At 38.4% G+C, this 26,978-nt stretch overlaps 1 protein-coding gene across 1 annotated transcript in view; it reads right to left on the reverse strand.

Moving 5' to 3' along the window:
• Positions 1-26,978, reverse strand: part of CPNE8 (copine 8) — a 212,978-nt gene that overhangs the window by 165,786 nt on the left and 20,214 nt on the right. Inside the window, exons 2-3 of the mRNA XM_066368944.1 lie at positions 9,313-9,353; positions 4,536-4,582 (exon numbers count right to left, since the gene is read on the reverse strand). Coding sequence (XP_066225041.1) covers positions 4,536-4,582; positions 9,313-9,353 — 88 coding nt within the window. The remainder of the gene's footprint in view (positions 1-4,535; positions 4,583-9,312; positions 9,354-26,978) is intronic.

Consider the following 26,978-nt stretch of genomic DNA (forward strand, 5'->3'; position numbering starts at 1 on the left):
ACTTGATTGTGTAGACATACTGAAGTTCCTGGTAAAATCTCCAACTATATTGCATGCTTCTTGAGGTGGAAATATTGTCTATTTTAAAATTTTCCCCACCATTACAGCTACATGATAGCTAGGCAATCAGTATATGTTAAATTGATTATATTTAACACTATTAATCAAATATCTGTAATATTACTTTAATTGTCTGATTCCAAATAACCTGAGGAAGTACTTAGAGGTCTCTTAAAGAATTTACACTTCCTTAAAGAATTTAAGTAAGGGCCCCTGCTCAAAATAAGTATTATCACCAGATAAAACTTTTTTATGAGCTATCTATACTGCAGGGCCAACTTCTGATTACTATCTAAGTACATTTCTTATCATCCTGCAATCACCTTCCTCCCCTCTGAAGCCTCAAGATGCCTTATCTCATCCTAAGCTCAGAATATCATACATACCTCATTTTGCCTTCCTGTGTCTGAACCTCTCAGATATGGTGGGTCTCTAACATTCTCACGTATGTGGGGTTCCCATCCGTACATATGCAATTAAATTAGGACATTTTTTTGGTTAATTTCCCTCATGTCTAGTTGATATAGAATGACCCAAAAGGAACTAAAAGGGCAGAGAAAAGTTTCTTTCTCCCCCATATTATCACACTGGATATTGCTATTCTTTTGTAAAATAACGTTCAATACTTAAAAGATAATTGAGTATATTGATAAAACAAGTAGAAAACTCTTTTCAAACTCTACACCACCCAAAAATCACAGACCTGTGAGAAATTGGAGCTAATCAAGTGCAACTTCTTACCTGTTTTAATATAGGGCAACCACTAGAGTCCCCGGATACAGTTCTGAACAATGCATTCTACTGTGGGATACTTTAAATGTTACAAATGTCTTCTTCACAGTGGGCTACATGCCTCTTTGTCCCTTCATCCTTTGGGCCAAATTTTCTCCTTCCCTTTTTTTTGTTCTGTTTTGTTTCAATGTCAAATAAATACATCCCATTTCCAAATGAAAATACTTTAAGAGTTTGAGGACAATTATTATGCTATTCAGAATCTTTGCATTTTCTAGGTTAAACGTCCCTAATGGCTATGGCATAGCTTCCATAACTTTCTTCAAGACAGTCGCCCCCTTAAACACATACTTGGCATTTCAATGGTCTCAAATGTAGAACTGAAGAGTGACACTCCAGATTTGCTCTCACCAAAGCAAAATACAATAGTGTTCCAGTGAATCACATGAAATGGCCAACACAACCGTGTTTGACCTACAAAAATGGCAATTTCACATAGCTCAACATAATAGCATTATCTTCCTTGATGTGAGCACTGCATATCCATCAATGAATCCTCAGATTGCATTAGCTTGTTAGCAGCTGTGGAACACCACAGCTCTGTATTAGGTTTGAGGCCAAGCAAATCCCGTAGGTCATTTTCCCATCAACTGCTAAGGTTGTACAATGAATTTTGAAGAATTTTATAATGCAGGAATATGCTTATCTGCCACTTGCTAGTTATATTATGCTTTTGAAAGTTTTTTATCTCTTAGCATCACAAAGTATCCTTAATTATAGAGTGCTGACTATGGGCCAGCTACATAGTTGTTATCAGTGGTTCACATTTCATCCTCACAACAACCACGTGCTAGAATCACCACCAATCCCCGGTTACAGAGCGGGAGGTCCAGTGCACTCCCCTAATCACTATATCATACTGGTTCTCAAAATAAGGAAAACTGTCTTTCTCAAATGGTTTGGAGTGACTTAACAATATATGTATATAGTGGATTTCACTTTTCCACCCTTTTCTTTCATCGAGCATGTTCAATTAGCTGCAAAACATAAGGAATTTTAGCTACAAAATGCTTGTCTCTTGCATTTGGCATTTCCTTTCTATTCTTACAGATCATTCTCCAGTTCTTAACAATTAATCATTTTTAAATTCTATTGAAATTGCCTTTTAACTGGTATCTTCCTGGACTGCTGCTACCCACTCTGTTTAATGCTGGGTGCTATTTCTGATCACACTCTCAATTTCTACTCTGTTTTTACACCCCCATTGAGAATTATTCTCTCTTGTATTAACTTTCTATTCCTTCAAAAAGAAAAAAATAAACATGTAAAATATTTTGTTTTTATTTTTAAATTATGCTATTTTCTCTAAATAGTCAGCCTCCTTGTCCTAATGTCTTTCCTTCAGAGTCAAGCTTAAGAAAATAAGTACAAAGCACCAAAGATCACTCTATAGAATGTCTTTCCACTAAAAAGACCGGAATGTAAAGGTTGGAATCAGATAAAGATTCTGCAAATCAAGATGGTCTAAGTGCAGAGGCTCTGGAGCCAGGTGGCATTAGCTGAAATCTCTACTCAGTTCTTATACCTGAGTAACTTTTGTCAAGTCACTTAAGCTATCCAGGCTCCAGCTGCTTCATGTGTAAAGTAAGGATTATAATAATAACTACCTTTTAGGGTTGTTGTGCAAATTAAATTAGTCAATATATCGAAAGAGCTCAGAACATTAGTCATTAGTACAAAAGACTTTGTAAATAAGTAAAAAAATGTACAGTATATCTCATTGCTTAGGCAACAGGGAAGCCTCATCATTAACGATCTGCGTTGGTCTAGAAGCCTATTACTGTACCTAATGGATTCTTATCTCAGTTCCTTTATGGGTCTCTCAAATAATGTTCTTTTCTAAACATTCCAGGTAAATGCTTAGCCCTACCAAGCTGACCTATGGCCAGTCAGCAGTTCCACTTTATTGTGCCCCACCTTTGACAAAGGGAGGTGTAGATAGAATAACAAAAGAGAACATATCTTTTAGGGAAAATATCAAAGCGATAATTAGAAGAACAAAAGAGAGGGACAGGGACAGGGACTCATAGGAAGACAAAAGATAACATGGTTCTAAATGAAGGTGGTGGTTTATCTGAGATTATTTTTATGAAAAAGAATTTATAACACTGGAAAACTGATTGAATGAGGAAGGTATGGGAAAGAAAGCCAAAGATGGCTGCTAAAATTGCAGTCTGATATTTCGGCTGGTGATGTTATCAGCTCCACCTGCGTGAAAAGGAAGCAGGCATGGTGAGTTTACAGTTGGATATGTAGAGTTTGACATAAATATCGAATAACCATATGGAAATGTGCAGAAGCAACTGGATACGAGAAACTGTTGCTCAGTATCACACCTACCCATTATTAGTAGAGACAATTTTTGAATTGGTTTATTCTCTCCATTTTGAGAAGAAATTACAATGATCTGTTCTTACAGTGTAACTACGATGGAGACAATTTGGTAAAATGGTTGGCCACAAAGTAATCTGTGGCAACAAACACCACAAATCTCACCAGGGAAATCTCACCAGAAACTGTAACCTCATTAAAACAATGCACTAAATTCCGGAGGTAACCAGCAACTAAGAGCAGATAGAAAGGCTTTTTATTTTAAACACTCCCTTCCCCTCCAGCATTCATGCTTCCGTTTGAACATAGACATACACTAGAAAATAAATGAACTAAAATAGAAGTTCTGCTTCCTTGCTTTTGCTTTACTAAACAAAGCATATTTGCATTAGGAAACTGAGTTTCTACTATATTTTCAAATAATATGTTACCAAATGGCAAAAAGCTGGTAAAAGTTGATATCATGCATCACAATTAAAAACCTTGAAAGTGATATGTTATGAAAATCAGTCCCTGGCAGGTTGGGTCAGTGGTAGAACCTCCCCTCCTCTCACTAAATAAAAAAAAAAAAAAAATACAAAACAAAAAAATCAAAATCAGCAGTTGACCTCTAAAAGTGAGACTACGAGAGTTCACAGACTTCAATTATAGAAGAATTACAATACATTAAATTTACTTTTGACTGAAGAAAACACAAGTTTCAAGGCTAAAATATTCCACAGAAAAGTTATGTCAGCCTAAGTTTAGAGATAAATCTTAAAATTCTATCATTAAAAATAAAATGCAGGCCCTGGCTTGTTGGCTCAGTGGTAGAGTGTCAACCCAGCGTGTGGATGTTCTGGGTTCAATTTCCGGTCAGGACACACAGAAGAAGCAACCATCTGCTTCTCCATCCCTCCCTCTCCTTTTCTCTCTCTTTCTCTCTCTCTTCCCCTCCCACAGCTATGGCTCAATGGGTTTGATCGAATTGGCCTCAGGCGGGAGCTTAGGATGGCTCCAGTAGCCTCCACCCCAGACAGATAAAAAAAAAAAAAGGCTTGGTTGCTGAGCAATGGAGCAAGGGCTCTAGATGGGCAGAGCATCGCTCCCTAGTGGGCTTGTCGAGTGTGCCCAGTCCAGGCACACATGGAAATCTGTCTCTGCCTCCCCTCCTCTTACTAAAATAAAAATAATTAATAAATAAATAATTAAATAAATAAAACAAAATAAAATGCAAAGATTACTTTCACAAAATGAAGAACAAATTCAATCTTTGGGTTTAAAAATACAAAATAACTAAAAACAGGAAAGTGTCATTTTCATCAGACTGTAACAGATTTTCAAGTACAATGTTTTAAAAAAAAATTTCTTACCTCTCTCCATTCTTTATTTCCAACTCCTTGTACATATAAGACACAAACTACAAAAGATAAAATATATATAAATGCCATTGATAAATATCAGATATAAATGTATATAATTTATGTATATAATTTATTTTTCAACTGTCCGATAGCAAAATCAAAATTAATTCCTAATTCCCAGACTAATTCAAGAAAATTGCTAGTAAATCATTAAATGACTAAAATTTTTGTAAAGAAACAACTCTATCAGATCTCTAGAACTTAATTATATAAAGAGCTTGACACATAAAAAATATAATAATTTACTAATGTCTTTTACACTATGTACAGATGAAGATAATTTTAAAACTATGACAGTTTGAAATATTTCAGTATAGTACCAGATATAAGTCAGATGTTTTTCCTACTGTGCTCGAATCCTTCATAGGAAGAACATTGTGTACAAATTATATATTCTATTTAATTTTTGCAATTCCCATTCTCAATACAGGCATATCTTATTTTATTGTACTTTGCAGATATTGTGCTTTTTTTTTAAATAAAAGGTTTGTGACTACCCTGCATTAAGCAAGTCTATCAGCACCATTTCTCCAACAGCATGTGTTCATGTAATGTCTCTGTGTCACATTTTTGTAATTCTCTCAATATTTCAAACATTTGCATTATTACTTTGGTTTTGGTGATCTGTGACCTTTGATAATACTATTATTATTGTTCTTGGGGAACAATATAAGATGGCATATTTAATTGATAAATGTTATGTGTGTTCTGACTGCTCTACCAACCAGCCATTCCCTTATCTTTCTTCCTCTCTTTTTGGGTTTCCCTCTTCCCTGAGACACAACAATATTGAAATTAGGCCAATTGATAACCATACAATGGCTTCGTTTTTTCTTTCCTTTCCTTTTTTTTTTTTTTTTTTGTATTTTTCTCGACACGCCCACCAGGGGGCGGTGCTCTGCCCATCCGGGCGTTGCTCTGTCGCAACCAGAGCCACTCTAGTGCCTGGGGCAGAGGCCAAGGAGCCATCCCCAGTGCCCGGGGCCATCTTTATCTCCAATGGAGCCTCGGCTGCAGGAGGGGAAGAGCGGCTGCAGGAGGGGAAGAGCGAGACAGAGAGGAAGGAGAGGGGGAGGGGTGGAGAAGCAGATGGGCACCTCTCCTGTGTGCCCTGGCCGAGAATTGAACCCGGGACTTCCGCACGCCAGACCGACGCTCTACCACTGAGCCAACCGGCCAGGGCCACAATGGCTTAGTGTTCAATCAAAATCTAGACATGACTAAGCTTAGTGAGGAAAGCATGTTGAAAGCCAAGATAAACCAAAACCTAAGCCTCTTGTGCCAATTAGCCAAGTTGTGAATGCAAAGGAAAAGTTCTTGAAGGAAATTAAAAGTTTTATTCCACTGAACACACAAATGATAAGAAAACAAAACAACCTTATTGCTCACATGGAGAAAATTTTCTTGGTCCAGACAAACCAAATCAGCCACAACATTCCCTTAAGCCAAAGTCTAATCTAGAGCAAGTACCAAATTCTCTTCAGTTCCCTTAAGGCTGACAGGGGTGAGGAAGCTGCAGAAGAAAAGTTTGAAGCTAGCAGAGGTTGTTTCATGAAATTAAGGAAAGGAGCCAAATCCGTAACATGTAAGTGAGTGGTGAAGTAGCAAATGTTGATGTAGAAACTTCAGCAAGTCATCCAGAAAATCTTGCATAGATGTTTAATGAAGGTGGCCACACTAAACAACAGATTTTGTTTTTATTCAACAGATTTTGAATGTAGGCAAAATAGCTTTATTTTGGAAGAAGATGCCATCTAAAATGTTCAAAGCTACAGAGAAGAAATCAATGACTGCCTTCAAGGCTTCAAACCTTCAAAGGACAGGCTGACTCTTTGTTAGGAGCTAAAGCAGTTGGCGATTTTAAGGTGAAGCCAATGCTCATACACTATTCTGAGAATTCTGGGGCCCTTCAGAATTATGCTAAATCTATTCTGCCTGTGTTCTGTAAATGGAACAACAAAGGCTGGATGATGATAGTACACCTGTTTAAAACATTGTTTACTAAATATTTTAAGCCCAGTGTTGAGAACTACTGATGGGGGCAGGGGGTCCTTTCAAATTATTACTGCTTACTGACAATGCACCTGGTCACTCAAGAGCTCTGCTGAAGATGTATAGTGCAATTAATATTGTTTTCATGGGCCCTGGTCAGTCAGCTCAGTGAATACAGCGTAACCTGGTGTATGGCACCCTGGGTTCAAACCCCAGTCAGGGCACACATGAGAAGTGACCATCTGCTTCTCTTCCGCTCACTCTTCCCCTCCTCTCCCTCTTCTCCCGCAGCCAGTAGCTCAACTGGTTCAAGCATCAGCCCCGGGCACTGAGAATAGCTTGGTTGGTTCCAGTATGTCAGCCTGAAGCACTAAAAATAGCTTGGTTCAAGCATCAGCCCCAGATGGGGGTTGCCAGGTGGATCCCGGTCAGGGCGCATTAAAGGATCTGTCTCACTATCTCTCCTCCTGTCACTTATATATTGTTTTCATGGTTGCTCACAAAACATTGAAACATCCATTCCGCAGGCCATGGGTCAAAGAGTAATTTCAAACGTTCAAGTCTTAATATTTAAGAAAATCTCGTAAGATCATAGCTGCCATAGATACTGATTTCTCTGTCAGATCTGAGCAAAGTTAATGGAAATATTTCTGAAAAGGATTCACCATTCTAGGTGTCATTAAGAACATTTATGATTCATGGGAAGTGGTCAAAATATCAACATTAACAAGCGTTTGAAAGAAATTGATCCCAACCCTCATGGGTGACTTGAAGGAGTTCATAACTTTAGTGGAGAAAGTAACTGCAGATGTGGTGGAAATAGCAAGAGAGCTAGAATTAAAAGTGTCATCTGAAAATGTGACTGAATTGCTGTAAACTCATCATAAAACTTTAACAGATAAGGAGTTGCTTATTATGGATGAGTAAAGAAAGGAGTTCTTGAGATGGAATCTACCCCTAGTGAAGATAAATATGGTGAAAACTGCTGAAATGCAACAAATTAGAGTATAATATTATATAAACTTAGTTGGTAAAGCAGCAGTAGGGTTTGAAAGGATTGACTCCACTGTGAATAAATGCTATCAAACAGCACTGCATGCTACAGAGAAACTGTTCATGAAAAGAAGAGTCAATTGATGTGGCAAAGTTCACTGTTGCTGTTTTAAGAAATTTCTGGCCCTGGACAGTTGGCTCAGCAGTAGAACATTCACCTGGCATGTAGAAGTCCCGGGTTTGATTCCCAGTCAGGGCACACAGAAGAGGTGACCATCTGCTTCTCCCCCTCCCGCTCTGCCCTCTCTTTCCCTCCTCCTCCTCCCCCTCCCCTTCCTCCTCCTCCTCCTCCTCCTCCTCCTCCTCCTCCTCCTCCCACAGCCATGGCTTGATTGGTTCAAGCGCATCTGCCCTGGGCACTGACGATGGCTCCATGGAGCCTCTGCCTCAGGTGCTAAAAATAGCTCAGTTGTGAGCATGGACCTTGATGGGCAGAGCATCAGCCCCAGACAAGGGTTGCTGGGCGCATCTAGGTCAGGGTGCATGTAGGAGTCTGTCTCTCTATTTCCACTACTCTCACTTAAAAAGAAAGAAACTGTCACAGCCACCCCAACTTTTTGCAACCACCAACGTGATCAGTCATCAACCATCAACTTCAAGGCAAGTTCCCCTACCAGCGAAGATTACTACTCACTAAAAGCTCAGGTGATGATTAGCATTTATTAGCAACAGTATTTTTAAATTAAGGTATGTATATTTGTTAAACATAATGCTATTAGACACTTAATAGACCAAAGTATAGTGTAAGCATAACTTTTATAAGCACTGGGGAACCAAAAAATCCATGTGACTTTCTTTACTGCAATATTCATTTTATTGTGGTGGTCTGAGATTGAGCCCATAATAGCTCCAAAGTATACCTATATTTGTAAACAGGTTAAGAAATCCTGTCAATCATAAAGGAAGTTTGCAAATGGTATATTAAAGGTTTGGGATAATGATTAAGGGATACAAAAAAAAGTCCCACCCCTTGGTCAAATAAGCCACAAGAAATTTTTATATCCACAAATTGTAATGCCATTTCTCAATGACTATTTCAAGAGTTCTAACATCTGACAAAACTTTTCTCCTGTAATTAAACCACTTCTTTTCATATATTGGAGAGATAAAGAGATATTAGATATCAACTTTTAAATATTACAAAATTTATAAACACTATCTGATTTATACACTAATTCTGCTATTCTAATTCAAAGTATTTTTTTACTATACAAGTTATCTCTAATTTTCAAAATATTTAATAAAAATCAAAAAATTCAGCTCAAACAAGATGTTCTATATTTTCTTAGTTATATATGCCTTATAATGTCTTATATATTGCTTTCATTTGCAAACAAAAAGGTAAAGTATTACTCTGTGACTAAATCACTTAAAATTATGACTCATTAGGACTAATTTTCAAATATAATTTCTACCACATGAGCATAACATGAGGTTGTAATTTCAAAGGTGACCAGTCTTACACTGGAGTCATCTATACTTTCATTGAATTCTCAAAAAGCTAAGCAACTTCCTCTTTGGGAGATGACTGCCCAGACAGAGAAGCATGTGGGGCTTGAAATCATTCGCCTTCTTTCTAGGTTTTAACACAAATATTTAATCAAGAACTATGAGTTTCATACCATCTTTGCAAAATTAGTAAGTGAAATAGACTTTCAAAAGCAAGTAAACAGACACTTACTTGGATCAGATTTAGAAAATGTGTCTCTGTCAAGAAGATTTCTGTTGAATAAAACCAAAAATGTTACATGAATATAAGGCCAAAATATTTATATGAATATATACATATATGTATAAATGTGTATATATTATATATAATACTATATATATGTATACACATACACACACACACACACACACACACACACAACCAAATGAGAACTCGCCACAAACCTGCCTATATTTAAAAACATTGCTGGAGTCTGGGAAGCCAGAAGGCTTATTTGTTCAGCCTTGCACTGCAGTGAGCTGCTAACAAGACTTTCCACAGTCTAAGATTAAAATCGCTTGAGAGAATTAACTGGTTTTGGTTTTCTTTTATTCCTTCATTATTGAGTACATAAATGCCCGAACATGATTCCTGAATTGAACTGTGAGTCCCACACCATTTGGAATTCAGAGCACAGGATCATATTAGTCCATACAATCAGAAGGCAACAGCAAAGCACCATCGATTGACATTTGCGTGGCATCAACCCTCATGAGTTTTGTGTTGCTATTCTGTTATTTGGGAATTTAAGAAGAATGTACAGCTCTTGCTTAAAGATCTTTCCCAGTAGAGAAAAAGATTAAAAAGGTAGACAAGGTCATTATTAGCACCTATATATTCTTTTTTTTTATAGATATTTCCACTTTTACAACAGAATAAAAATGGAAAATCAGAAATGTAAAAATCTGGATTTCTCTGGTGTTGGAATACCCTCTTAAGTTCAATGACAGCAATGCAATCCTATACTTTATGTTCATAACAACCCTGAGTAATATAAAAAGTTCACTATGCTCTGAGCAATAAGGCAGTCAATTGTTAGAGAAAAAAAAAGTTATCTATCTAATTAATTCTTTCTAAAAAGTGAATATTTTGCCCTGGCCGGTTGGCTCAGCAGTAGAGCGTCGGCCTAGCGTGCGGAGGACCCGGGTTCGATTCCCGGCCAGGGCACACAGGAGAAGCGCCCATTTGCTTCTCCACCCCTCCGCCGCGCTTTCCTCTCTGTCTCTCTCTTCCCCTCCCGCAGCCGAGGCTCCATTGGAGCAAAGATGGCCCGGGCGCTGGGGATGGCTCTGTGGCCTCAGCCTCAGGCGCTAGAGTGGCTCTGGTCGCAATATGGTGACGCCCAGGATGGGCAGAGCATTGCTCCCTGGTGGGCAGAGCGTCGCCCCTGGTGGGCAGAGCGTCGCCCCTGGTGGGCGTGCCGGGTGGATCCCGGTCGGGCGCATGCGGGAGTCTGTCTGACTGTCTCTCCCTGTTTCCAGCTTCAGAAAAATTAAAAAAAAAAAAAAAAGTGAACATTTGAAGCTATAACCTTGTCTGAAAAATTCGCTATCCAAAATGATGATGTGAAGGTTCCAAAAGTTAAAGTTGTGCTCCATATTCATTTTCTATTAATTGGTAATAATTTATACTAGCTGAATTATATTACTATATTTGATACTTATAAGAATCCCATGTTAATCTTTTTCTGACAATAGCACTATTTGCTATTCATGTGCATTTACCTGTGCTGCCCTTGGTATCTGAAAGGCCTTCTTTTTCATATCAATCCGGTATCCTTTCTTAGTTCAGGTTCTCAAAAGTTACCACTTCCGCCCTAGCCGGCTAACTCAGTAGTAGAGTGTAGGCCTGGCGTGTGAAAATTCCAGGTTCAATTCCCGGCCAGGGTACACAGGAGAAGCACCCATCTGCTTCTCCACCCTTCCCCCTTTTTCTTTCTCTCTGTCTCTCTCTTCCCCTTCTGCAGTCAAGGCTCCACTGGAGCAAAGTCAGCAGGGGCACTGAGGACGGCTCCATGGCCTCCGCTTCAGGCACTAGAATGGCTCTGTCGCAACAGAGCCACGCCCCAGATGGGCAGAGCATCGCCCCCCAGTGGGCATGCCTGGTGGATCCCAGTTGGGTGCAAGTGGGAGTCTGTCTCTCTGCCTCCCCACTTCTCACTTCCATGGAATCATTGTATACTGAGAAAAAATTTTTTCAATAGTCAACAGCACAATGTAGCACATACCAAAATACTACTACTACTAATATTATGTTTGAAATATTCCTAGAAAGAAGAGAACATTACAGACATATTTTTATTTGGAATTAACCAGGTTCAAAGGACAGGATTCAGAAATCAAATTAATCTTTCTGTACCCTAATCAAACACTTCGACTCCAGCAATGGTTGGTAAACAGTAAATTAAAATGTTTGAGAAATCACTGTGATATTTGTAATTTCTCAAATATGTTTACAAAAAGTAGTTCTTCACTTATGGAGGAACTCTCCAACCCTTCCTATATTTCCAGGTTTTGCTAATTAAGTGTCCAAAAAGTATATAATTCAACTTTCTTTCACAGTTCAGAACTATCAAGGGGAGATGACAGTGAAACATTTTACAGTGTGACTGGGACTCAAAAACTATCTTATACACACAGTTAAAAGATAATAATTTGATTTTAACCACAAATATAAAATAATGGGTTTCCATCAACAAAAAGGATAAATATTCTTAATCATAGATTTCACAAGTCACATTGTTTCTTCCAGCCATTATGATCAATAACACATAATGAAGTCAAAAGCAAAACAACAAAAATTTTAGATCATTTATGTGATGAGAAATAAAACACCATAAATTCTTCATAACTTGGTCTCTGACATTTATAATTTAACTGTCTCATTGTTGCCTGATGATAAATTTCATCTATGCTTTGGTCATATGAATGAAGTAGAATAGATCATGTTTGACTAGATTCAATTCCCAAAGACTCCTTACCCAAACATATATGATTTCAAAAGTTTGGGAAAGGCAACTTTTTTTAAATGATATATACTCTGCAAAATGCTAGTGAATATCCATATACATCATCTAGTTTAGATTTATGAAAAGAATGCAAGATTTTTACCTTCCCAATTTAGAAGAAACAAAGCCCATTCACACTAAGTAAAATGTTATATAGGTATTACTGTGAAGACCATTTTATTAAAAAAAAAAAAAAAAAAGAAAAAGAAAAAACCAGAAAGTAAACTGAGGCTCATGGTCACTGAGTACATGAGTAAGAACACACAGCCCAGTAGACAACCATCCAATGCTAAGGTGACTGACCAATCGTCCTTCTTTTTTTTTTCCTCATTTTTCCGAAGCTGGAAATGGGGAGGCAGTCAGACAGACTCCCGCATGTGCCCGACCGGGATCCACCCGGCATGCCCACCAGGGGGCGATGTTCTGCCCCTCTGGGGCGTCGCTCCGTTGCATCCAGAGCCATTCCAGCGCCTGAGGCAGAGGCCACAGAGCCATCCCCAGCGCCCGGGCCATCTTTGCTCCAATGGCGCGTCGGCTGCGGGAGGGGAAGAGAGAGACAGAGAGGAAGGAGAAGCAGATGGGCGCTTCTCCTGTGTGCCCTGGCCGGGAATCGAACCCGGGACTCCTGCACGCCAGGCCAATGCTCTACCACTGAGCCAACCAGCCAGGGCCCCAATTGTCCTTCTTTAGGGAAGACAGTACTTCTTTTGTAAGTTCCATCCTCCCTCGAAAAGTGTTCTCCAACATGTCCTCCTTTTCGATATTGGAAGACTAATCTGTATATGTCCATATTTAATCGATGCAGAGAGTCAATCCATTGCGTGTGATGTGACGTATTTATATCTAAATGAGTCCTTTTTTCTTGCAATTATTATTAAAAATTAATAGGCATGTAAGCATAATTGCAATATAAAATATTACAAATGTTTTTATTATGCATTTATTATATTATAGTGTATTATTGTTGCAATAAAATGTTTCTTTTATTTAGGATTTTGTTTTCTTAAATTTATTTTTGTCCTCCTTTTCATTGTAAAAAAGTTGGTCACCTTACCAATGCAGCCATTCCTCCGGAACCAGATTTTCCTGTTCTTCACAAAATACCACACAGTCTGGAGATGTCCAGAAGAAGTAACTTATTTTCCTGCAAATTTTGGAAATGTACAAGGCCTCAAAATTATCACTTTTGCTTGAGCCATTAGAGTATAAAATAAAATAAATTCTAGTTCATGGACTGATATGAAGAGAGATGATGCCTACAGAATGAAGAGAAAGAACCAGAGTAGGAAGCCAAGCATAACTATACTTAAAAGAAAAATTTTTTTTTTTTTTGCTTTCCACATGAGGCACTTTAAAAAACAGCATGTGTGCATGCACACACACACATACACACCCACACACACCACCTTTTACAAAGGAAGGCTAATCCTCCTATCCATTGGGATGTCATCTACTTGAACTAGGATGCCTATAACTTTATGCCTATAGTTTTACAACATGATGTCCAACTTCATTAGGTAAAAAGTCCTGAATATGTTTTTCTAGTCTAGAAATCTTGATGCAGTCAAAACAAGAAAGAGAACAAATTTCTGGAAAGAAATTATGGAAAAATACAGTGTATGAATTAGAAATTTTACCTGAAAAATAACCTAATCAAAATCACAATCAGTGAATGCCTGAGTAGTCCTAGTCACCACCTCAGATTCCACTTACAATGCCTGGACTGTGGTCTTACATGAGTACAACTGAAATACCATAAACAAAAAGCTAAGGCACAATCAATTAAACTTTACCCTGCATCCAGAAATACTGGGTTGGGAGTGGCAAGATGGCAATGGAGTAGGCAGATATACCAACTTCCACCTCCCAGAACCAAAGTGGATTGCAGCTTAATTTTAAGAACCAACATCTGGAAAAACCAACTTTGGACTAAACTAAGAGGACTCTTTAACCAAGGAACAATGAAGAAGCCACACTGAGACTGGTAGGAAAAGCGAAAACGCGGAAAGGGCTGCCCAGCTCCCCAGAGTGAACAGTGAACAGCAGCCCGGAGGAACTCACGAGGCGGGAAGTGAGTTTAGCAGAGAGGGGAGGGTCCTGAGCCCAAGGAACAAAGCCCCAGCCTGCAGCCCCAGAGGCTAGAAGAGGTGTATGGACAGTATTTAGCTGTGAAACAAGTCAGGATACTGTTTGTAAAAAAGAGACTGATTTCTCAGACCCAGGATTCTCCTTAAAGGGACCACACAAAAAACCTTTCTCACAACCACTCACCCAGGGCTCCAGGGGACGGGGAGAGAGGAGAGGACCAGAGCAGCAGGAAGAAAGTGTAATCTAGGAGGCACAGGGCGAAACACTTTGAGGGACAGTCACCTTAATCCCTGGGCTGAGTCACTCCCCAAATCTGAAGCGAATATTTCCCCTGGAAACAGTAATACCAACAAAGAAAGAAGGACACCACCTAAACATGCTATCCCCCCCGCCCACCCCTGCAATCAGAGCAGAGTCACTTAGAAGGAGGGAGCTTTCGGGACTACAATATGGAGTGTTAGGGTCTGAGCTGCAGCGCCCCCACCCACATGGCTGAGGGATCGCCAGAGGGCAGCCAGCAGTGGGAAATGGAAGCACGGTTCTGTCCACACAGGCAGAAGCCCGCCGGCCACAACTGAGGCCCGGGTATGAGCTCAGTCTTGCCTGGCAGGGGTGGAGGAGACACGCGAAAGTGGTCAGGCCCAGCTGCGGGGCTGCCTGCAATCCCGCCTGCAGAAGAAGGGCAGGAGCCCAGGAAGGGGCGGAGACCCGCTGCTGAGCAAGAGCACACAGTACCGCTGCCTCACAGGCCCGCAGAACCGAGGCTTCTAGCCTGACACCCAAGCCAGCTCCTCCCACAAGGGTGGGGTGAAAGCTGACCAGTGAGCAGGCTCCTCCCCCATGGGCAGGGCGAAAGCCCAGAAACAGGCAGAGTCCCACAGCTGAGCAAAGGTGCTCACACCTACCTGTGGTGCCCAGGCTTGCAGCCCGGCGTCATGCATAACCTCACCCACAGGGGTGGGGCAAAGGCCGAGGCCACGGAGGCTTGTAGAACCAGGCACGTGATCACAGCCCCTCCTGTGGAAGAGAGGCAGAAACCCCTGAGACAGCCCCAGTGGTCAACACCCATACCTGAATGCCCTAGGCAGCAGCGGCAGAGGGGGTGGCGAGCCTGCAGACAGACCACACCGAGGGAATACAGAGGACACACCCAGTGGACTCCAGTGGCCAAAACCATCTCATACACGGACAAAATAGGAAGGCAGAGAAATGCAACACAAAGGAATCAAGAGAAATCCCCAGAAAAGGACCTGAATGAGTAAGATATAACCAAGCTACCAGATGCAAAGTTTAAAATAACAATTGTTAGGATGCTCAAAGATCTTAGAACAACAATAGATGGTCATTACAACACCTAAATAAAGACATAGCAAATATAAAAAAGGACATTGAAATAATAAAAAAGAACCAGTCAGAAATGACAAATACAATATCAGAAATGAAGACCACAATGGAAGGAATTAAAAGCAGGATGGATGAAGCTGAGGATCGAATCAGCGAGTTAGAGGACAAGATAAAGGAAGGCATGGAAGCAGAGCAGAAAAAGAAAAGAGACTCAAAATGTCTAAGGAAACTATAAGAGAGCTCTGTGACAACATAAAGAGAAATAACATCTGCATCATAGGGGTTCCTGAAGAAGAAGAGAAAGAACAAGGGAGAGAGACTTTGTTCAAATATATCATAGCTGAAAACTTCCCTAAATTAATACAGGAAAACATCTCACAAGTTCAGGAAGCACAGAGACCTCCATTAAAGAGAAACCCAAAGAAATCTACACCAAGACACAACATAACTAAAATACTAAAGCTAAGTGATAAAGAGAAAATATTAAAAGCTGCTACAGAAAAAAAGGCTATCACCTACAAAGGAGCCCCCATAAGGACAACATCTGATTTCTCAAAATAAACAATTGAGGCTAGAACAGAATGGCAAGAAATATTCAAAATAATGCAGAATAAGAGCCTACAACCCAGACTATTTTATCCAGCCACACTATGGTTTAAAATTGAAGGATAAATAAAAAGCTTCCCAGACAAATAAAAAAAAACCCAAGGAATTCACTACAACCAAACCAATGCTGCAAGAAATGCTATGGGGCCTGTTGTAAACAGATCAAAGGGGAAAAAGAATATAGCAAAAAAAGGAATATACAGCCTTAAAGAATAAAGTGGCAATAAACAACTACATATCAATAATAACGTTAAATGTAAATGGTTAAATGATCCAATCAAAAGACATAGGGTAGCTGCATAGATAAGAAAACAGGAATCATACATATGCTGTCTACAGGAGACACACCTGAAAACAAAAGATGCACATAGACTGTAGGTAAAAGGATGGAAAAAAATTTCATGCAAATGGAAATAAAAAAAAAGCTGGGGTAGCAATACTTATATCAGACAAAATGGACTTTAAAACAAAGGATATAGTAAGAGATAAATAAGATCACTATATAATAATAAAGGAAGCAATCCAACAGGAAGATATAACCATTATAAATATCTACACACCAAATATAGGAGCATCTAAATATATAAACCAGACGTGGATGGATATAAAGGGCGAGATCAACAGAATACTATAATAGTAGGGGATTTCAATACCCCACTAACATCAATGGATAGGTCTTCAAGAAAGAAAATTAACAAAGAAACAGCAGACTTAAAGAATACACTAGATCAACTTGATTTAATAGATATCTTCAGAACCTTGCACCCTAAAGCAGCAGAATATACATTCTTTTCAAGTGCTCATGGTACATTCTCTAGGATAGACCACATGTTAGGGCACAAAAGCGGTCTCAACAAATTTAAGAAGATTGAGATCATATCAAGCATTTTCTCTGATCACAATGGCATGAAACTAGAAATCAACCACTACAGAAAAACTGAAAAATACTCAAACACTTGGAAACTAAATAGCATGTTATTAAATAACGAATGGGTTAACAATGTGATCAAAGAACAAATAAAAAAATTCCTAGAAACGAATGATAATGAGCATACATCAATTCAAAATTTATGGGACACAGCACAAGCAGTCCTGAGAGGGAAGTTCATATAGCATTATAGGCATATATTAAGAAGCTAGAAAAAGCTCAAATAAACAATTTGACCCTGCATCTAAAAGAACTAGAAACAGAACAGCAAGTAAAGCCCAGAGGTAGTAGAAGGAAGGAAATAATAAAGATCAGAGCGGAAATAAATGACATAGAGGATTAACAACACAGAGGATTAACGAAACCAGGAGCTGGTTCTGTGAAAAGATAAACAAGCCAGATGAACCTTTAACCAGACTCATCAAGAAAAAAAGGAGAGAGGACTCAAATAAATAAAATTAGAAATGAGAGTGGAGAAAATAACAACTGACACAACAGAAATACAAAATATTGTAAGAAAATACTATGAAAAACTGTATGCCAAAAAATTAGACAACCTAGATGAAATGGACAAATTTCTTGAAACATGTAATCTTCCAAAAATTAAACTGGAAGAATCAGAAAACCTGAACAGACCGATTACAACAAATGAGATCAAAACAGTTATCATAAAACTCCCAACAAAGAAAAGTCCTGGGCCTGATGGCTTCACAAGTGAATTCTACCAAATATTCAAAGAACTAACTACTATCCTTCTCAAGCTATTTCAAAAAATTCAAGAGGAAGAAAGACTTCAAAGCTCCTTTTATGAAGCGAGCATAATTCTGATTCCGAAACCAGGCAAAGACAGTACAAAGAAAGAGAATTATAGGCCAATATCTCTGATGAATTTAGATGCTAAAATCCTCAACAAAATATTAGCAAACCAGATCCAGCAATATATGAAAAAAATCATACATCATGATAAAGTGGGATTTATTCTGGGGAGGCAAGGCTGGTACAATATTTGCAAATCAATCAATGTGATTCATCACATAAACAAAAGGAAGAAGAAAAACTACATGATAATTTCAATAGATGCAGAAAAAGTCTTTGATAAAATCCAGCACCCATTCATGATCAAAACTATCAGCAAAGTGGGAATACAGAGAACATAGCTCAACATGATAAAGGCCATCTATGACAAACCCACAGCCAACATCATACTCAATGGACAAAAATTAAAAGCAATCCCCTTAAGATCAGGAACAAGGCAGAGGTGCCCCCTTTCACCACTCTTATTCAACGAAGTTCAGGAAGTCCTAGCCAAAGCAATCAGACAAGAAGAAGAAATAGAAGGCATCCAAATTGGAAAAGAAGTAAAAATATCATTAATTGCAGATGATATATATTGTATATAGAAAACCCTAATGTCTCAGTCAAGAAACTCTGATAAGGGGTTAATAATCAAAATTTATAAAGAATTTGTAAAACTGAACACCGGGAAGTCAAACAATCCAATCAAAAAATGGGCAAAAGAAATGAATAGACACTTCTCCAAAGAGGACATACAGATGGCCAATAGGCATATGAAAAAATGCTCAACATCACTAATCATTAGAGAAATGCAAATTAAAACCACAATGAGATATCACCTCACACCAGTCAGAATGGCGCTCATCAACAAAACAACACAGAATAAGTGCTGGTGAGGATGTGGAGAAAAGGGAACCCTCCTGCACTGCTGCTGGGAATGCAGACTGGTGCAGCCACTGTGGAAAACAGTATGGAGATTCCTCAAAAAATTAAAAATCGAACTGCCTTTTGACCCAGCTATACCACTGTTAGGAATATACCCCAAGAACATCATAGCACTTTTTCAAAAGGAGAAAGGCACCCCCATATTTATGGCAGCATTGTTCACAATAGCAAAGATCTGGAAACAGCCTAAGTGTCCGTCAGTGGACAAGTGGATTAAAAAGCTTTGGTACATATATACTATGGAATACTACTCAGCCATAAGAAATGATGACATCAGATCACTTACAACAACATGGATGGACCCCGATAACATTATACTGAGTGAAATAAGTAAATCAGAAAAAACTAAGAACTATATGATTCCATACATAGGTGGGACATAAAAATGAGACTCAGAAACATGGACAAGAGGGTGGTGGTTACGGGGGGCGGGCGGTGCAGGGGAAGGTGGTTAGGGAAGGGGAGGGGCACAAAGAAAACTAGATTGAAGGTGACGGAAGACCATTTGACTTTGGGTGAAGGGTATGCAGCATAATCTAATGTCAAAATAACCTGGAGATGTTTTCTCTGAACATATGTACCCTGATTTATCAATGTCACCCCATTAAAATTAATAATAATAAACAAAAAATTTTTTAAAAAAGAAATACTGCGTTAATGGAAAAGGCATTATTCTGTATGAAGCCTGAAATAGGAGTAGATAAGCAAGAATTTAGTAACATCTTTCTAGGACCATCCAGGAGAAAGACTTGCCCGATGCCCCACCTTGACAATTCAATCCTCATTAATATTCGTCCCTTATGACAAAGACTGATGCGTGGAGTTATCCAACCTTGATGACCATAGTCAGTTAGCTCATCAGATAACCCTGCCTGCTCCGATTTTTATGGGGAAGTCACTTTTCAATTTTAAAATAGTTTCTCAGGTAATTATTAGCACAGAACTGTGCCTGCCTAATGGCCAACAAGAAATATTACAGTTTGCTTGACACTTCTGGTTTTCATTCTCAATTAGCATTCCAAGCCAGTTTGCTTCTTTAAATGGCATTTCTGGTTTGTCTTCCTCTATCTGGAAAATAGCAATTCTCTTTAAACTTCATTGCAATTCTGCAAGTATTTTTTGAGCAAATACTCTAGGCCTAAAATCTAAGCACTTCTAAAAATACAATAAATATTAAAAATGTGGTCCCTTATTTCAAGAAACATCAATTTTACTACGAAGAAAAACTCAAAGAAATAAGTAAACAGCAGTGTTGGCTGGTATATAAAATAACAGTTTATTACAGGTTACAGGAAGAAGAAACAGTAACCTAAAAACAAACTCAAACTGATTCAGCTACTACTAAAAAATATATTAGGGATAATGGTTAACTCATATTCCAACCATTTTTTAAAATATAGTATAAGAAAACAATTTATAGGTATGTCTATATAATTAAAATAACCTAAAAAGGTATCTAGTCCAAGCATCCCTTCCTATTATATTTATATATAATGAGGCTTTATTAGTAAAAAGCTAATAAATTAAAACTTCTACTAATTCTTATGTAAATTGAGCATAACAACAAGATTTAAGGTAAAAGTGATTTGTGAGTTACACTAAAGTTGTGGACCTGCTGCTAACTCTTTCCTACTTAGTAAATAAAATCACCTAATATTGTTCTTTGATAGTGTGGTAAATACAAAGTTTTTTTAAAAAAAAATGCTTTAAAAGGATATCATTATCCTAACACAGATGCAATTTGGAAAAGAAAATATATTTGGCATATATTCTGAATCTTAAACTTAATAGTGTCTTCTTGAAGGCAATTCTATCATTTGTGACCTTTTAGAGTACTATTTTAACAAAACCAACAATATACTTATTTTAGGGAATACGTCCTCACATCAAAGGTATGAAGTGAGTTCCAAAATGCACTGCTACCTGTGGCCAGCAGAGCTTAGACAACATGTAAAGGGGCCTACTGCTGTACCTTGGTGGAACTGTTCTGTTTGATTTATAAGAAGAAAAAAAGGCATAACTTATCATTAGAGCCAAAAAAAATTGTTCTATTGAATTTTCCACAAAAACAAAAACACTGTCTATAAACACAGTCAAAATATATTTTATCATTTTACAAACATTGCTCAGCATAAACTTTCCACACGTGGACAGTAAACCATACATCTACATCAAATAATCTTCCCTGAAAACTGCTCTGTATCAATAAGCAAAATGATTCTGAGTTAAATCAAAATTTAGGAAATTATTAGCAGCCTTTTATTTACATGTTATTCAATGTAGTCTCAGAACAACTGACTGACTACCTGCAAGGTGTTTACCTCAGTATCACTTGGCAACAGGCTCGCATATAAGCAAGGTTTCAAGGAACATCGAATAAATGAATAATTGAATGAATGAATGAACAAACAAACAAACGGTTTCAGTACCTTAGCACAAGCATCGATTATCTACACTTTAGATGTGGTGATATGTTTCATTATTGGGAGAAGTGTAAAAAGGGAAGGTAGCATTTAGGGCCATTGCCCTAATAAGTAATCTATTAACTGAAAACACTTGAGAGTGATTGCTTTATGAGGATTAGAAACAAGCCCCATGTCACTGGGCCATCATGACCCCTAATTTATGGATTAGAATGTGGGTGTTCTTGGGGATGAGATTGGGGGAGGTGTCTGTGTCTGTATACATTTTTAAATATACACACACAAAAAATTATTATCAGGCTTTATTTTAAATAAAGACAATGAAATCAGATCTCTTTTTAACCAACAGAAAAGAAATTGATTAAATCAAGAAGTGATTTGGATACAGAACTTAATCCCCTCATTTATTCATTCTTTATTTTATTCATTCAATAAACATTATCTCTGAAAATTTAGCATACAAATTTAAGGAAAAAGTATTTTCCCTGAAACTACATTTTCTAGAATAAAGAGAAACAGATTGTACACGGGCAAAAAGTAAAGCTTTAGGGGAAAATAAGAAGTATTTTGAAACTGAAGCTTACTGAAAAGTCAAAGTCAGCCAGAATCTAAGATACCAAATAATTCTGAAAGATAGGGCCATTGGAAAGTATTTAACAAGATTATTTGGCTTTCAAGAAAATAAGAATAGACTTGAAGTTGTGCAAATAAACTAAAAATTCAGCTCAACAGCTTCCTCACATAGCCTGAGCATACAAATAAAATAAACCTTTAAGATATTCTTAATTTTTGCTGAAATAGGTTAAAGTATTTATTAATTAGTACTATTGAGCTAAAAAGGTCACTGATAAAAATAACAGTTTAAACCTTTACATGGGTCGAATTTGGTTTATACCCTGAAAAATTTAAAGGGATATAATTAACAATGAAAACTTTGATTCTCCTTAGGCATTCACCTATAACTGATATTCTTGAAAATTACTTCAAAAGAAACCCAGGTTTGGGTTTGTTTTTTTCCAAAATCCGACATGTCAGAGCTCTGGTTTGCCTGAGCTAAGGAAAATAGAAAAACCCATTAGTTTAAACTATTGTGAGGTTTAAAAAAGGTACAGAACCAGTCCCTGATTTTGGCTGAAGAAGAGAAATATAACATTTATGTTAACAAAATCGGGCAGGATAAAAAGAGACTGAGAACAGAATAAGGGTCTTTTTAAAAACATAAAACACACATAAAAAAGTATTCTCACTATCTTCCCCCATGTTGTAGTTCCTCTACTTCATATTTCAGTAAAATGGCAATTGTGGAGGGCAGAATAATACTCCACCCCTATGCCCCAAACATATCAGGGCCTAATCCTTGAAACCTATTAATATGACGTTACTTGGATTTAAAAAAAAAAAAAGTTTTTGCAAATGTAATTAAATACTGTGATCCTGAGATAAGAGATGAGATTATCCAGGATTATCTGAGTGAACATTAAATACAATCGTATATATCCTTACAAGAATTCAGAGGGAGATTTGAGACAATCAGAGGAAAAGACAACAGGAACAGAGCGAAACAAGATTTCTAGACTCTATCCTTGAAGACTGAAGAGATGCGGCCACAAGCCAAGGTATGGCAGCTACCACCAGAAGCTGTAAAAAGCAAGGAATGATGGATTTTTCACTAGAGTTTCTGGAGAGAGCAGCCCTACCAACACCCTGGTTTCAGCCAACTGATGCTGATTTCAGACTTCTGGTCTCCAACACTGTGAAAAAATAAAGTTCTTTTGTTTTAAGCCAACAGATTTGTGATCATTTCTTACAGTCACCACAGGAAACTACTACAGCAACTCCGTCCAACCCAGCTCTCTTCCAAAGGAGACCCCGAAGTCATCCTCCTTTTCAACTCTCTCTCTTCCCTAATGTGCCCCCCATTTTGGCTTCTAATTCTGAGTCCCCGCTACTTCTTAGACCTTAGAGCTCTTGTCTTCCTGCCCTGTTTCCAAGTTCATTCACCAAAATGCCTCCAAGAGAAAAGTTCTCTAGTTTATAAAACCTGACCAAATGGCTCCCTTGTATAAAACCCATTACCTTCAGAAACTCCAAACTCTGGAATACAGTACTAAATACTTCCACATTCTCCCTGGTTTTATCTCCTGCTATACCTCTATCCAGATTCCTTATCATATAGACTCTGCTCTAGACATTTCACTTTTTGCAGTTCCTTAACTTAAACTAATATTGCCTCCCATTTCAGTACTCATGTTTTACAGCATTTTTCCCTGAAATTCCCTCACCAACCCCATTCCTTCTGGGAAAGTGGACCTCTTTTACCCTGTCCCCACTGCTGTGCCCTGGGCAGGTGGAACTGATGAGTGCCTCCTCTGTGCCCCACTATACCCAATGGGAACCTATTTCACATATTCTGCACTTACTATTTATTTACTGAGACAAGACAAGGCACAGGGCTCAGCACTTTAAATAAATCATTTCATTTAACCCTCATCATGATCCTACCAGGGGTCGGGAACCTTTTTGGCTGAGAGAACCATGACCACCACATATTTTAAAATGTAATTCCATGAGAGCCATACAACGACCTGTGTACATTACGCATTATCCAATAAAAATTTGGTGTTGCTCCGGAGGACAGCTGTGATTGGCTCCAGCCACCCGCAACCATGAACATGAGCGGTAGGAAATGAACGGATTATAATATATGAGAATGTTTTATATTTTTAACGTTATTATTATTTTTTATTAAAGATTTGTCTGTGAGCCAGATGCAGCCATCAAAAAAGCCACATATGGCTCACGAGCCATAGGTTCCCAACCTGTCCTAGACAATTATTATCAGAATCCATTTTCCAGATGAGCTAATAAAATTCAGAGAGGTTAAAGTAGCCAGAGTCACAAGAATAGTACATGGTCACTGTTCATTTTTGTAACTTTTTAATTGATTTAACATTTTGATTTTTGTATTTGCTATATTGAGTGTCTATATTACTGAGAACAAAAATAGCCAGGCCTGGTGGCGCACACCTATAGTCCCAGCTACTCGGGAGGCTGAGGCAGGAGGATCGCTTGAGCCCAGAAGGTCTGGGCTGCAGTGCGCTATGCGGACTGGTTGTCTTCACTAAGTTCAGCATCAATATGGTGACCTCCCTGGGGCGGGGACCACCAGGTTGCCTAAGGAGGGGTGAACCGGCCCAGGTTGGAGAACAAAAATAAAATGAATTGCAAATGACATCATCCTTCAGCATCACTTGGGAAGCACTGGAGAATAAAATATAAAAATGACACTATTGTAAAGAGAAAAATTATCACTTGCAAAAGATTTATTTTGTATCTAAAAAAAGTAAGAGAATTAACTAATAAAATCTTTCAAAATTAGAAAGATAATTCAGTAAAGTGACTGGAGACATGATGAATATATAAAAGTCAATCATTTTGGGGGTATCAACAGTTAATAACTGTCCTACCCAATTCATACTTTTTGGTAATTATCTATTGTCTTTAGCTGCTGAAGTATGTAAGGGTTATGCAGCTCTCATTCACTGTAACCTTGCTTCCAAATCCTTTGTCATCATGAAAGCAAGTCTAACACCAAACTCTGCCAACTGGGACTCAAAACAGCCAAGCAACATGCTCTCCAAATTTAATCAAATTCCATTTCTCTGTGCTTTTAGGAACAGCAGTTGAACAGATACAACTACCGTATTCCCCCATGTATAAGATGCACCCCTTTTCGAAAAATTTGGGGTCTAAAACCTGGGTGCATCTTATACAGTGGTTATAGATATTTTTACTTGCACTTCCCGCTTTTTTTGCGCTTGTTTTTGTGCTTATTGTTGCAGGTGAATAAAACTTGAGTTCAGTAACTTTATGTAATACATTACTTTTTCCAAATTTTGGGCCCCAAATTTAAGGTGCATCTTATACATGAAAGCGTCCTATACATGGGGAAATACTGTATGTTCTGGTGACATGAAAGAGGGAAATTTATGATGAAAATAGGAACATAACTGACCCAATGGGAAGAATTAAACAAGACCAGAACCATAAAGCGCTTGTAATCAACAGAGACCAGTCAACAGGCCTTGCAGCAAAGGGGCATCACTACAATTTCCAGGGTACTCAACACTGACATTTTACCTCCAGCAGTGAAGGCTCTGCGGAAGCAGCAGAGGCAGGACGAGGGGTTTCCTAGAATGGCAGCTGAGATCATCGGCTCAGCGAGGTGCCCTAGAGTTCTTGCCTTCCGGACAGGGGCACCAGGTTTGCAGAGAGGAAGCCAGTTTACAGTATTAATATTTGGAGTTGAATATCCAAAGGAAAGCTATGTCCATCTTGTGCAGGCATCAAAAAATGGATATAGCCTGACCTGTGGTGGCGCAGTGGATAAAGCGTCGACCTGGAAATGCTGAGGTCGCCGGTTCAAAACCCTGGGCTTGTCTGGTCAAGGCACATATGGGAGTTGATGCTTCCAGCTCCTCCCCCCCTTCCCTCTCTCTTTCTCTCTCTCTGTCTCTCCCTCTCCTCTCTAAAATGAATAAATAAAAATAAAATAAAAATTTTTAAAAAGAAAAAAAATGGATATAAACGATACACACTTTTTACATAGGCCTAAATAAATGTACAGAGTGATATCTGGTTGGTATGATCGATCACTGGGTTGAATCTGGGGTGATTTGAATGTTCTCCTTTGTCCTCTCCAACAGTTGTTTGGCTTGTTTCTTTGTGTGTTGTTACAATGAGCAAGTAGCACGTTTATAAAAATTTTAAGTTTTTTTAGAGCCTTCACTATTTCCACAGTGCGGGTCCACTGTTTTTCAACTATTTCTGTTGAATACCAGTACAAAAAAGGAGTTCCTTGCTAAATAAGAGGAACTTACTAAACACTGTATAATGATACTGCAATCATACAATCCCCATAGCAACTGTAGGAGAAGGAATTTCTATCTACATTTATAAAACAAAGCACAGAAAGATTAACGCTTTTAGTTGAATTCTCACAACTGGAATATATATGGAACTGCAGTGAAAATCGAGATTTTGGTTAATTTTTATTTTTAATTTATTGCATTTACATGGTTTCAAGTATCCCACTCAATATAATACCCTCTATACACCACATGGTGCCCCCATTCCCCAAGCAATGCATGCAGTCTCTTTCCCTCCACTTCCCCACCTTTACCCGTCCTCCCCCTACCGCCTACCCTCCTTTCCTCTGGTTCTTCTACCCTGTTGTCTGTATATGTGTTATGTATATATGATTTTGGTTAATCTCTTCACCTTTGATCTCGTCCCTCTATTCCCCTGACGGCTATTCATCTGGTCCTTGTGAGCCTGCCTCTGTTTCTATTTTGTTCCTCAGTTTATTGTGTTGATTACATTCCACATATAAGTGAGATCATGGTATTTGTCTTTCTCTGCCTGGCTTAGCATAATAAATCTCTAGGTCCATCCATACTTTTGCAAAAGGTAAGCTTTCCTGTTGTTGTTTTTTTTTTTTAAAAAAAAAAAAAAAGCCATATAGTATTCTATTGTGTAAACGGACCACAGCTTTTTTATCCACTCATTCACTAATGGGCACTTGGGCTGTTTCCAGATCTTGGCTATTGCAAACAACATTGCATTGAACATGGATGTGCCTATCTTCTTCTGAGTGTTTTGGAATTCTTAGGATATATTCCTAGAAGTGGGACAGCTGAGTCATAAAGCAGTTCCATTTCTA

The sequence above is a fragment of the Saccopteryx leptura genome, chromosome 2 (assembly GCF_036850995.1).
Source record: "Saccopteryx leptura isolate mSacLep1 chromosome 2, mSacLep1_pri_phased_curated, whole genome shotgun sequence".
Lineage (NCBI taxonomy): Eukaryota > Metazoa > Chordata > Mammalia > Chiroptera > Emballonuridae > Saccopteryx > Saccopteryx leptura.